The 12202-nt window shown below is 49.3% G+C and overlaps 6 protein-coding genes across 6 annotated transcripts; 3 read left to right on the top strand and 3 right to left on the bottom strand.

The window, feature by feature from the left end:
- Positions 1-1772: 1772 nt before the first annotated feature.
- On the top strand, positions 1773-3213 carry FIESC28_08523 (uncharacterized protein; the record flags this gene model as incomplete). Its single annotated transcript, XM_031162661.1, has 7 exons — positions 1773-1869; positions 1949-2003; positions 2059-2205; positions 2259-2820; positions 2875-2903; positions 2971-3063; positions 3117-3213. 7 exons carry the CDS (start codon positions 1773-1775, stop codon positions 3211-3213), a joined length of 1080 nt encoding a protein of 359 aa, XP_031013279.1.
- A 32-nt stretch (positions 3214-3245) lies between these two features.
- FIESC28_08522 (uncharacterized protein) lies at positions 3246-3653 on the bottom strand (the record flags this gene model as incomplete). The annotated part of the gene is made up of 1 exon (XM_031162660.1): positions 3246-3653. The coding sequence occupies one exon, from the start codon at positions 3651-3653 to the stop codon at positions 3246-3248; it is 408 nt and encodes a 135-aa protein (XP_031013278.1).
- Positions 3654-4636: 983 nt separating this feature from the next.
- FIESC28_08521 (uncharacterized protein) lies at positions 4637-5990 on the top strand (the record flags this gene model as incomplete). Its single annotated transcript, XM_031162659.1, has 2 exons — positions 4637-5244; positions 5282-5990. 2 exons carry the CDS (start codon positions 4637-4639, stop codon positions 5988-5990), a joined length of 1317 nt encoding a protein of 438 aa, XP_031013277.1.
- Positions 5991-6696: 706 nt separating this feature from the next.
- FIESC28_08520 (uncharacterized protein) lies at positions 6697-7098 on the top strand (the record flags this gene model as incomplete). Its single annotated transcript, XM_031162658.1, has 2 exons — positions 6697-6795; positions 6865-7098. 2 exons carry the CDS (start codon positions 6697-6699, stop codon positions 7096-7098), a joined length of 333 nt encoding a protein of 110 aa, XP_031013276.1.
- A 353-nt stretch (positions 7099-7451) lies between these two features.
- FIESC28_08519 (uncharacterized protein) lies at positions 7452-8768 on the bottom strand (the record flags this gene model as incomplete). The annotated part of the gene is made up of 3 exons (XM_031162657.1): positions 7452-7722; positions 7775-8664; positions 8724-8768. 3 exons carry the CDS (start codon positions 8766-8768, stop codon positions 7452-7454), a joined length of 1206 nt encoding a protein of 401 aa, XP_031013275.1.
- Positions 8769-10148: 1380 nt separating this feature from the next.
- FIESC28_08518 (uncharacterized protein) lies at positions 10149-12057 on the bottom strand (the record flags this gene model as incomplete). Its single annotated transcript, XM_031162656.1, has 3 exons — positions 10149-11216; positions 11274-11474; positions 11569-12057. 3 exons carry the CDS (start codon positions 12055-12057, stop codon positions 10149-10151), a joined length of 1758 nt encoding a protein of 585 aa, XP_031013274.1.
- Between the last annotated feature and the right edge of the window lie 145 nt (positions 12058-12202).

Genomic DNA, 12202 nt, shown 5'->3' with positions numbered 1-12202 from the left:
GTCTAAGCTTCTACATCCACTACCATGTCGACATGTGTGTGATGCAGGCGATCTGTTCTACGCATTGCTACCTTGTATTATATTGTAGACAAGTACGGTCTTTTGTGACGGAAGAAAAGCGCTCTCTCTCTCTCTCTCTCTCTCTCTCTCTCTCTCTCTCTCTCTCTCTCTCTCTCTCTCTCTCTCTCTCTCTCTGGTTACAGAACTGTACAGTACTGTACAGTATAAAACGTGCTGTTAATGCATTTAGGCGGTGATGATCTCACCGAGCCAAAAAGAGCCGCCTCGTCTGACAACCACCGACAAATATCTCGCGCGTCCCGCCAAAAGACGTACGAGACAATTTGATTGGTGAACCCCAGAGGACTGCCCCAGCCGCAGGACGAGGGGAAGTGGATAAGTTCAACGAGCCCCTTGTGGGGTATTCCCTCACTGTGCATCGTGTACTGTTCATCTAAAAGACCATTGTACTTCATCATTGGACACTCCACAAACTGTCCACAAAAAGCGGCTCTGTCTCCTTCTCAGACATGGATCCTGGGGTGAACCGACCGCTTTCTGCGTTGCCGGCCGCGGTACAGGTACAGATACAGTACAATGCATGCACCTAATATGTTAGTACCTAGCTGGCTCTGACTGCCTATAGTACCTACACTTTCAGGGACTTTGATTCCATGAGAAAGTAGGTAGAAATGTAGCCTCACACCTCACGTATCAACACAGAAGTGAGAGCGAGCCTGCTGGTATGGTCAATGTTAGGTATTTAATTTATTACAAGGCGGCTGTACCTGGTACAAATGTCAGCATAGGTACCTACTAGAGGCACTAAGGTAGTTCTTGTTCTAGAATCCTCACAGAATCCACAACGCATAGTTAGTAAATGACGCAGAAAATCGATCTGGGCTGTCACAGTTACATCCCCTCCAGTCAGTCTGGGCGGAACTGTCAGTCGACGACGTCTGGCATGGCTAATTAATCACCTGCCTTGTTCGCCAAGCCCGTTCATGTAAACTATTCCATTCCCGTTCTGGGCGACCTACTCTGCTGTAGACTAGGATAGACTACAGTACAGTTCCCAGACGTCGACTGACTCGGTATCGGTCCAGGGTTAGTAGTTGGCCGACAACCATGATAGTACATACTTTGCAGAGATGGAGATGGAGAAAATGGGAACCATGACCAAAACGCAGCCTCAGTGATCTGATGCACGCACTGCTTTATCAAACGGCACTAAGTAACAACAATATACCATCAACCTCATTTCGCCAACCCACTGGCCCCCTGTGGTTGACTACTTAAGTAGTAGGTAGGGAGGTAGGTTCGCTCTCTAATTACAATGCAAACTTAATGACATTGGATCCAATTGTGCATTTGATCACTCAAGAACCCCCATCCCAAGGCTTTCCTGCCAAACCCGTACCTCGCGATGACTTCGTACATATTCGAAATGCTCACAACCGTGAGCTGAGCCAAGCCTCGACCCACAGCAGACAGTAGCTTGCTTAATGATTCTCCACCGCGATGCGGCAAATCTCAATCGTGTCCATCCTATGCCGTTGGCCAAACTCATAGTCAACCCCACACTAATGGCACAAAACTCTGCCCAGTATCGTCAATTGACCGAATTGTATTGCCTCCAAGTCAAAGTGCTCGCTTACCTAGACCTCTAGCAGTACTGGCGCATTTGACCGGTACGGTACACGAGTTCGTCTTGTGTTTGCTTGTAATAGATCTCGTCTACGACAATTCGACTACACGGAACACCGCCAGTCATGGCTACAACAACCTTGTCTCTGCCGTCAACCATGCAGGCCGTCGTGTTTGACGGCCTGTATAAGATCTCGGTTCAGGATCGACCCGTGCCTCAAAGTAAGTTACTTGGGCTTCCCAGCCCAAGTTCCACCATGCTTTCAATGTCCGATGTAGGCATCACAACTAATCTTTCAAGTCCGTGATGACAGGGACATTGTTATTAAAGTGCATGCTGCAGGCTTGTGCGGATCGTATGGAGCTCGCTCTCGTCAACAATATGTTGCATTAGCTGACTAATGACCATAGCGAGCTTCACATCTATCGCGGCCACCAACCATCAGGCGCGGGCTTCATCATGGGCCACGAGTTCACTGGAACAGTTGTGCAGGTTGGCTCAGCTGTGAAAACCATCAACGTCGGTGACAAGGTCGTTGCCCCGTTCACAGCTTCATGGTACGTCCCTGTTTCTGCTCCCGGACTCACATGATACTCATTGACTACTGGAGCGGCGATTGCTTTTTTTGTAACAATGGCTGCTCCGCCCGCTGTGTTGAGAGCCAACTATTTGGCTGTGAAACTCTTGATGGAGGACAAGCCGAGTACGTCCGAATCCCTATGGCTGATGGGACCGCTGTCAAGGCCCCCAAAACAATATCGGATGAGGCTCTCCTACTCATGGCGGATATATTTCCCACGGGATTTTACGGTGTCAAGAGCGCCAAAGAACTTGTCCCTTCGCAAAACATCCAGGAAGCTACGTTGGTCGTCATAGGCTGCGGTCCTGTTGGACTCTGTGCTATCTTGGCAGCCACTCACTACAAGCCTCGCCACCTCTTCGCCATCGACAGTGTTGACAGCCGCCTGGAGCAGGCTCGCAAGCTCGGCGCAGAGCCTCTCAACTTCGAGGCTGACAGAGCAGGACTCGAGGCCAGAATAAAAGAGGTAACAGAAGGACGAGGCGCTGACATGGTAGTCGAAGTTGTCGGGCAGGCACCCGCTTTGAGAACGGCGTTTGACATTGTGCGGCCATTCGGTGCCATAAGCAGCATCGGTGTTCATAATAAGGAGGTCAGAAACCAGCTGAAGACTTGAGAAGGGAAAAGCTGACAATCGTCTATGTAGATTCCATGGACAGGTGATGACGCATATACGTAAGGAACCCCCCGAGCTAGAACGCAAGCATAACCCAATAAAACCGACTGGCTGAACTGGTTGCAGGAAGAACATTCGAGTGCAGATGGGTCGCTGCCCAGTGCGCAGCGTTTTCAACGAAGCTCTTAATTTGCTGGAGCAGAAGCAAGATCAAATTGGGTGTGTTCCCAAGTTGTCTTTGAACAAACTTCGGCAGCTGACTGTTTTGATAGCTTCTTATTTGACCACAAGTTACCGCTTGCACAAGCTCCTGAAGGATATGCGCTCTTCGAGCAGCGCAAAACACAAAAGGTGATTTTCATGCTATAGGAGGAGCGAACCGAGACGGGCACTGTAGCCGGTCAATTCTGGCGAGGCTTTACCATACCCTCGTGCATCAGGTAATAGACCACAGTAGAGTCGTTGTGCACCGTTGCCAAAACGAGCCTCTTCTCTCGTGGGCCTTTGTGCTCGATAGAATCGAAGATATTTGAAAACCCTTTGATAGTCCATTTTTCCTCGGGATGTACTGCCAGCACCCATTCGAGCTCGGGGGTTTGATCCAGAGGTTCTCCAGAAGTCTTTTCGCGCTCCAGGGCAGCAATTTGATCGTCTGGGTGAATGTAGAGCCGGCGCGGTGGCAAGCCTCTGATCAAAGACCGCTGAACTGTCGTTTCACAAACATTGAGGGAGGCCCAATCATGCTGATATTGTAGGTTGTATAGGACTGTCGAAGTCACGTCGGCTACCGGGCCACTTTGAGAGTCCATTTTAATTAGCGACGTTGATACGTCTGCGTCATGGGTGCCAATGGAGGGCGACTGGAGATGGCAGGGAATCGGTCGGGTGCGGTTCAGGATTTAGTCCTGCTGTACAGAGTACGCGTGAGGCTGAATGAAGTATGTGTGGCTTGGCTTGGACTGTGAACGATCAGTCTGTCACCGCCTAAAGAAGTTACGACAAGTTTGTGCCGTAGCAGACGAATTACGTACTGCTTACAGCTGTAGATGTCGCGGGAGCGAGGATTGGGAGAAAGATGGTGGTTTGCAAATTCTAGACCTCGTGTTGAAGTAAAGATTGTCTTTTTTTTTTTTTTGTCTCTTTTTTCTTTCTACCTATTAAACCAATGTTGGAGGTGGATTAAACTGCCCGGCATCTGTGTAGTGGAGCGTCTCTTTCGGGCTACTATCTACTACCTAGTCGGACTAGTACCTACCTGCTACTATGGTAGGTACTAACCTTGGTATGGAGGTACCCACCAAGAGGTGGAAGTTTAGTTAGTCCCTAGCTTTCCTAGCTTTACCTAAAAGATGATGAACCTCTGGGCTGTATGTAGAGGACGAATCAAACGAATGGAATCCATGCTGCTCTTATCGTGGACAAGAGATGAGACTTTTGACTTTGGTTTCCCTGCCGACATGTGCCGGACAAATTGATTACTAGATTACCTAGGTACTCACTCATGCCTGTGCTCCTAGTGGAGGTTTTTAGACTGCGGCAGGGTCTAACCTACTAACCTACCTACCTTAACATTAGATAAATGGCCCAGTCCCACCTGTCGATTGCTCGGCACGCTCATCGAATGTGGATCATACCCGCATCTGTTTCCTCTCTACAATTAATCAACATCATATAATACGACTATTCATCCATGCATTGAATTCAGCATCTCGACAGCTTACCCCAATATCATTACTCGTCATTGAATATCAGCAGTCGCCCAATCCGAGAGTGCCAAGGCAGCATCGCCACAATGACGGCCTCTGGGCAACCTTCCCTTAATGGAACTGATACCGAACCGTTTCCCAGTCTTAACAATGCATCACCTACCAATGTCGACACCGACCCGTCAAATATCAATAATCGTCCAGCGGCATCTTCATCTCTGAGCGGTCGTCTTCGTAGGGTTTCTCAAAGTTTCGAAGTTTCCGACCCTCCGGAGGGTTTTATGGCTGCTACAGGAACCATCGCATCATCAATCTTCTCGCGACAAACGGTGGCCCGCAGACCCTCAGAGCCCTCGATACCGATGCAAACAGGCCAGTCCTTCGGGACTACTCCCAGGCAGAACACAATCCCCGCCGTCAACGAAGAGGCGCCCGAGGAAAAAGCCAGTACAAGTGTAGCATCTCCTAGACGAAACTTCACTGGGGAGCCAGCCGCTGCGGCCCCTTTTGACAATGGGTATCACTTCCCGCCCAAACATTCGCCAGGCCAGTCTACAAAGCTCGGCTTGATTGCGTTCTGGAACTATGTCAGAACCCCTACAGGTTTTCTTGTTACTGTTTATGGCCTTAACGTCGTGGCCTGGGGCGGCATGCTTTTCTTACTGCTCTGGCAAGTATTCTATGCCGTATTCCTGTTTTGGAAGGGCGACATCTTGGCTAACAAACTCTAGCAATGCTTCACCAGCAATGTGCGTTCCCACATGCAACGACATCAACTCACCCAGACGCAAATGGATAGAGTGGGATTCCCAAATTCTGAATGCTCTCTTTTGTGTCACTGGGTTTGGACTTGCCCCTTGGCGCTTTCGCGACATGTATTTCCTTCTCCAATATCGAGTCCAGAAGAAGGAAGTTGCACTCCGGCGCTTGGCAGGCATTCATCGAGGATGGTTCCGTCTTCCAGGATCTGATCAGCTTGACCCTCAGATAGGGCCCCATAATATCTCCGCATCGCCTGATCTCAGCTCGTCACTTGCCTGTCCGTTTCCCCCAGACAAGATTCCCGATGCTCCCCTGACAGGAGTCCGGGCCCCGCCTACTCCCATCACAAGAATGGATGCTGTCATATGGTTGATGGTATGGAATACTTTCCTGCAGTGCGTTCTATCGGGCTTTATGTGGGGGTTGAACCGTTACGATCGTCCCAGTTGGTCCACGGGTCTCTTTGTCGCGCTCGCTTGTATTGTCGCCGCTTTAGGTGGTATTGTGATGTTCATAGAAGGGAAGAAGGTAAAGGGCATTGAAGGGGTACCTATCAGTGAAGAAGACCAAAAGCTGTTACAGGAGGATCGAGAACGCGGTGTATGGCACTACAACAACATCAAGGACAAAGACTTGGCTGCCGAAGAGGCCAAGAAGAAGAAGAAGGACAAGAAATGAGGGAGTGGTTTTCACATGATTTTGAATACAAGGACGAAGAGATAATTTGTGGTGCCTAGAGTTTTGCTCTTTATGTTTGTGCATGTCTTGTTCATATATTTAGTAACACATGCAATCAAGTGTTACGCTTGTTTTGAACATAGAGCAACTCCACCCAACCTCGGAAGACATGGCATAAACTTTGCTACTGTCTGATGAGTAGATTAGTACTGGACGTAGTGGTTCACCTGCTCTACTGGTTGAGATGTTTAGAAAGCAGTATAGTATATCTACATATTCATTCAAACTTGTAGCACACGCTGGCGAAACCAATATTATCTACCTACCCGGTATGGTATATCACTGTCGATATTTCTCTTCCTAGAAACCTCCACTAATCCCGGCCTCCCCGGGCGGCTTGACCAACCTAGTGGAGGGGCGCCTCGCGAAGAAGGCCCCCGCCGCCTAACTCACCTTACCTTAGGTACCTAGGTACCTACCTCACCTTCGCTGACTTTGGCCCCATGACGTTCCATGTCATGTCTACCGTCCTCCTTAGGTAACCCGCTTCTCCACTGTCGTCCATCTTCACTTTCTCAACTGTTGAAACAATACCTGCGAGACACAAGTCAAATCAACGAGGCCCTCTGATAGCTACCATTTGTTTCTTGAACCCCGACATTCACCAGGCCAAACCCGCCCCCGCTTCGCCTTACGGCCTCGCGTCATGGGGCTGGCTTACAATACCTACCTTAGCAGCAGCAAGATCTACGGCTGCAAGACATGTAAAGCACACCTGGCTAATCATGAAGATATCATAAGTCGGGTGAGTGTCCCTGCTCTTTGAATGATATTACCCTCTCCAAGTCTCCATGACCACTAACGTCGGCGTCAGAACTTCCGCGGACAGCACGGGAAGGCCTACCTCTTCCACAGCGTCGTCAATATCGAGACGGGTCCTCCTAACGAGCGTAACATGACGACTGGACGGCACGTTGTCCGCGATATCACATGTCGCCAGTGCAAGGAAACTGTTGGGTGGAAATACGATAAGGCCTACGAGTCATCCGAAAAGTACAAAGAGGGCAAGTTCATTCTTGAAGCCGAGTTGCTTTGCAATGTCACTTGATGGGAAACATCGGTTGGCGGCATCATGGGCAAGATCGGCTCAATTTGATCTTGGCGTTTGTCTTTATTATTCTGGGCTTCTTTTTTATTCAAGACATAAGTGAAGGCGTTGGATGGATTTCCAGGTTAGCACGGGTGTTCAGTTTTGCAACCACAACTCGTATGAGTGATGTGCAGAGGTCTTAATACAATAAACTTTAACAAATGCGGTACTAGAGCCCTGACGCTACTTATAAACAAGCAGAAACATCTAAGCCCAAATCAACCCAAATCAATCCAGATCCAGATCCAAACCGAAATCCAAGTGCAAAATGAGATTACCCATTACGGTAAGGCTTGTGTAAATATAGTCGTCTAACGATGCTCGATGGGTTCCTCGGGCAAAAGCTCCTCAACCTCTTCGTCCGGAACCTTGAGGAATTCGAAAGGAGGCTGGACAATGCCATTGAACAGGAAGGTGAAGTACACAAGCAAAGCAAAGCCGACAATTTGAAGCCATTTGAAAGTCTCCCAGCCTAATCCCAGAGAGACAATCCAAATGAACAAGGTTCTGCAGGTATCGATAGTGGATCTGGAGGTAGCGCTGACGCTTCGAGTGACCGACAACCCAAAGAAGTTGAAACCACTGTTGAGAGGATTAGTACCCAAACACTCCTGTTTTTACAAGTCAAACTTACCCAATACTAATCATGATGAGAAAGCTGGAGATCAGGACCTGCCTATTCTCCGTCATTTGGCGCCAACCTTCAACAATGTCAAAATATCCATATCGACCACTGTCAGTCGACCCAACTGCAGCATGCAAGACGAGCATCCCCAAGAGAGTGACGCTAAAGCCAAAAATACCCTCCCACCCAACTACTCTAAGCGGTTCAATCGAAGATCTCTCCAGAAGCCATTCCTCAAGAACAAACTGGGTAGCAGTAAAAATCTGAGCACCTGCAATAAGCAAGACGCCGACAATGGCCCTGGTAGCATCTGATAAGCCGCCTTGGGCCAGAGAGCCCACTTCGGATTTGCCAACAGAACCCTCTGGCTTCTCATCCGGCCAAATAGCTCCAGCCAGGCCTACAACCGCAACTCCAAGAACAACGCCTACAAGGGAGAGCCACTGGAAAAGATGAAGGTGTCTCTTGAGGAAGATGACACTGAAAAGACCGACGAATAGAACTAGAGCGCCTCGGGTCATTTGGTAAATGGATGCAGCAACCATGAGAAGTCCGGCATTCATAAGTGTAGTACCGCAGATATCGCATACAGCAGGCAGAGCAAGCAATGTAACTCGGTATCCTCTCAGGATTGATGGGCCTGTATGTAGGAGCTTTGTACGGTCGTTGGCTTCTGGCACATCTGTGCCATGGACCTCTTCTTCGGTATTCACAACTTGGTAGCCTCGGTGCTCCGGGGCAGAGCCCTTGAAATGACGCCAGAGTGCCATGATACCAACAACTAACCAGCAGCCCATCTCGCCGATGAACATCTGTGCCGTTTGAAGCACTGGCTGGTTGAAGAAAGCACGCTTTCTCGGATCATCGTCGGGATCGCAATTACGAACACACTGGTTGTCCTACAAAAAGATTTGAGTTAGCCAGGACAATAGATGCGACGGTGCCTATGTCGTCATACCTGATACTTGGTCAACAAGGTGTTACAAACACCTGTGAGCAGCATCATGGCTACAAGAAACGGAATAAGACTCCTGGACGCCATATCGAATAGCAGCCGATTGATAACGGCCAGGTGAAGAAAAGGTGGAAGAGGTAAGGTGGAGGATGAGATGGTAGTGAAGGAAGACTGGTCCTGATAGCAGTACCGTAGAACAAAGAGCTGATAAGCTCAAAGACGAAGCAGGGAGATGTCCGCTAGCAGTATGCAGGGTTCAGCACGGTAGTCCAAGCAGAGTTCGAACGCGGAGGTCTTGCCTCACCACAGCAGGCACCTACGTACCTACCCAGTACCTAAGTGCATGCACACGTGCACCAGCTCTTGGTTCCACCTGTAGGTAAGTACTGTCCGGGTGTCGCGCTAAGGTACGCGTTACGCGCCACCTCCACTCTTCCGAGTAGGTACACGCCCAAAGCCCACCTGATGTACCTTTGGCCATGGGGTGGAGAAGGGGTGTGTGTCTCCATGAGGGCCAGGGCGAGAAGCAAACGATCCCAGTCATTATGCATGCATAATCTGGCAGAGTCATTGTCGGCGCTAGTATATATGGCTTGACTTAACTTGATAATTGTTAGAGCATCGGTTGTGTCGATGTATCGGTGGGGGCAATCAAGTGACAGTGACCCCTGCAGATCATACCTGTCCGCTCAGTCACCTGCCATAGCACGTCTACATCTGGCGAGTCACGGGAACATTGTCATCCTTGAAGTTGAACGAGTATTCTACACAAGCCATCCATGGACATTGCCATGTAGTACTAAATCAATGTGAAAGTTCAATTTCAGGCGCGTTATTCATAATGTTAAAAATGTTATACGTATGCCAACTCGGCTCTCTTGATAAAATTTGACAAGGTGAGCAGGCCACAAACGGAATGTACCATGATTGATGCTTGGCTTCAAAGGGACGATGTTGACTGACATCGATACAGGCGACTGGCTGATCACCCTTCGCCAGATTCCAATTTCAGTATTCAGTTGACCGCCAGTTTGTTCTATCTCTTGGTCGATCGTTCATCAACTAGTCTCAATAACTTCTACTTTTACAATCGTGCACGCAGTGATGGCAAATAAGTATTTGTGGCCGTTGGTTGATTTTATAATATTCTTGTGTAGGTCCTAAAAGGGACCGAAAAAGGAGCGTAGATACACCTCGATCTAAAGTACAGTACATGAAATTGATCTCAAAAGTTGAGTCTTGCGGGGCAAGGTGTCCAAAAACAGACGTGATAATCTGGACCACTGGAAAGTCTCAGAATAGAAGGCTACGGGTCAATCCGGTTCTCGTCAAATGCGTTGTTGGTCTCTCGCGGATGGGAATGGTGAGCTGGTCTAGCCAGGAAATATCAAATCTCCCAACACCTGGCTTCTCCAACCTACACGCAGTCTACCAAGTGAAAGCCTCTTCGATGAAGTCGATGTGAGATCGATCTTGACGGTTTCGCACAGCCAATCGCACCTCATCACTCAACGCACCGGGACCACACACAGTCACAGCCATGGCGCCAACCTGATGCTCTTGCTCCATACCCAAGAGAGTGTTGATGTTGGGTCTTCCCGGGAACATTTGGACAGTTGATGAAGGGCTGTGAATCTCTTTAGTCGATCGGGGCTGACTGACGAAAAGCATGATCCGAAGAACATCTCTTCTCTTATCCATGCTGAGAATCTCCGTCATCCACGGGCGGATCCACTCAAGGTGCTCGGGAGTCTGAATGGTCCAGACCAACAAGATTCTCCGAGTTGCCACAGTACCCTCTGAATAACCTTCGACGAGATGCTTGATGTAAGGGACTGGATGAGTAATGCCAACACCTCCAGCAAACAGAACAACAGTGCCATAGGAGTCGAAAGAATGGTGGCCACCGTAAGGGCCCTCGGCAAAGCAGCTGGTCTCGAACCTTCCTCCGGGCGCTGAGACTGCCTTTTTGTAGAGACTGTCTGTCATGCCAGTCCTGCCTCGAATGACGAACGAGATGCGCTGCTGTTGCATGGACAAGAGATCCTGGTTGGTACTGGCCAATCTCTCGTTTTTGGGGTCTTCTACCCCGTCATACCAGGCGACTGAGAAAGGGTGAGATTGCCAGTAGCTGATGGCAGGCAGATACAAATAGGCGTGCTGTCCAGGGGCGGCTTTCCAGGGACGGGCTAGAGTCATTGTCAATCGTACAGCATTTCCAGGAAGAGCCTCGACAATTGTGCGGGAACGTGAGCCTCCAACATGAGAACGAACGACACGCCACAGACGCGCACTTCTGTCGAAACTCCAGAGGACAATCACGCCATACAAATAGCAAAGCCACTTGTACAGTTCTGGGGATGCAGACAAGTGATAGTAGAGACCAACGACGGCGGCACAGGCAGCGAGGATGTGGAGAGCCTTAAATACTTCATAGAAGGCATGTCGAAGTGGGCTAGAGGCCTGGATCATCAGGAACACAAAAGAGCAAGTGGCCTAGAAAATGTAAGCAATGGAGCACATAGAAGCTTGGAATCACGAGACTCGACTTACAACGAAGCCCGGCAGGATGAAATTGCCTGAGGGAGGGGTAAATTGCCAATGACTCTTGCCATAATGAGCGACGGTATGAGCGACGGCCTCAAGGACGACGATACGACCGAACCAACGGTGAATGAGATTGTACGTGTCGAACGAGATGTTCAAGAGAGGGATAAGAGGATTGTTTCGTCCAGCCAGTAGGAACAGAGGAACCTAGAGTTTTGTTAGTATCTCATGTATGCCAAGACAAGGCTACGCAATGTGGAGCGTAGCCGTTGCCGTTTTCGAGTTTAAAAGAAAGCCATACCATGTTGACAGTAGAAAGTACGCCGGTACGGTTGCGAATGACACCACAGGCGGCAGAGAAGTCGGCGGAATAGTCGATATCAATAACACACCAGATGAGGTTGGAGATGAAGTAGGCGGCGAGGAAAAGCAGTTGAAATCGAGTAGGCAATGTACCGACGTTGATGGCCTTGCTGAGCTGAATCTCACGGTTGTGTCGCTTGCTGAAGACGGGGGCATAGAGAAGGTTGCGCTTCAGAGACGCGAGCCTCTGCGAAGGAATGGCGAAGTAGCGCTGTTTGTCGTTGTTGAGGCAGGAAACATGTCGAGTAAGTCGAATGATGCGTTCGCAGACTTTCCAGATGATAACGGCGACCGACACAGAGCCGCAGACGATCATCAAGTACTTGGCAAGATTACCGTTTGTGGCTTCAGCGATGTCCTTGATGGCCTGCTGTTCTGGAGTGAGCTGGTAACCGCCGCGCGGCAACAGTGAGTTTCCGGAACTCATGGTGGCCTAGACGGAGAGATAACGAAAGACTGGAAACAAGTACAACAACAACAGAGATCGAGGTGTGGAAACAAAAGGCGAGAAGAGGACGGTGAGTCAGATATAAGGAGAAAGAAAAAGAAGAGAGAAAAAAAAAAAAGAGAAA

The sequence above is a fragment of the Fusarium coffeatum genome, assembly GCF_003316985.1.
Source record: "Fusarium coffeatum strain FIESC_28 chromosome Unknown BRIP53273_contig_200, whole genome shotgun sequence".
NCBI classification, from domain to species: Eukaryota; Fungi; Ascomycota; class Sordariomycetes; order Hypocreales; family Nectriaceae; genus Fusarium; species Fusarium coffeatum.
The sequence above is the reverse complement of the archived record's forward strand: the minus strand, read 5'-3'. Positions and strand labels throughout refer to the sequence as shown.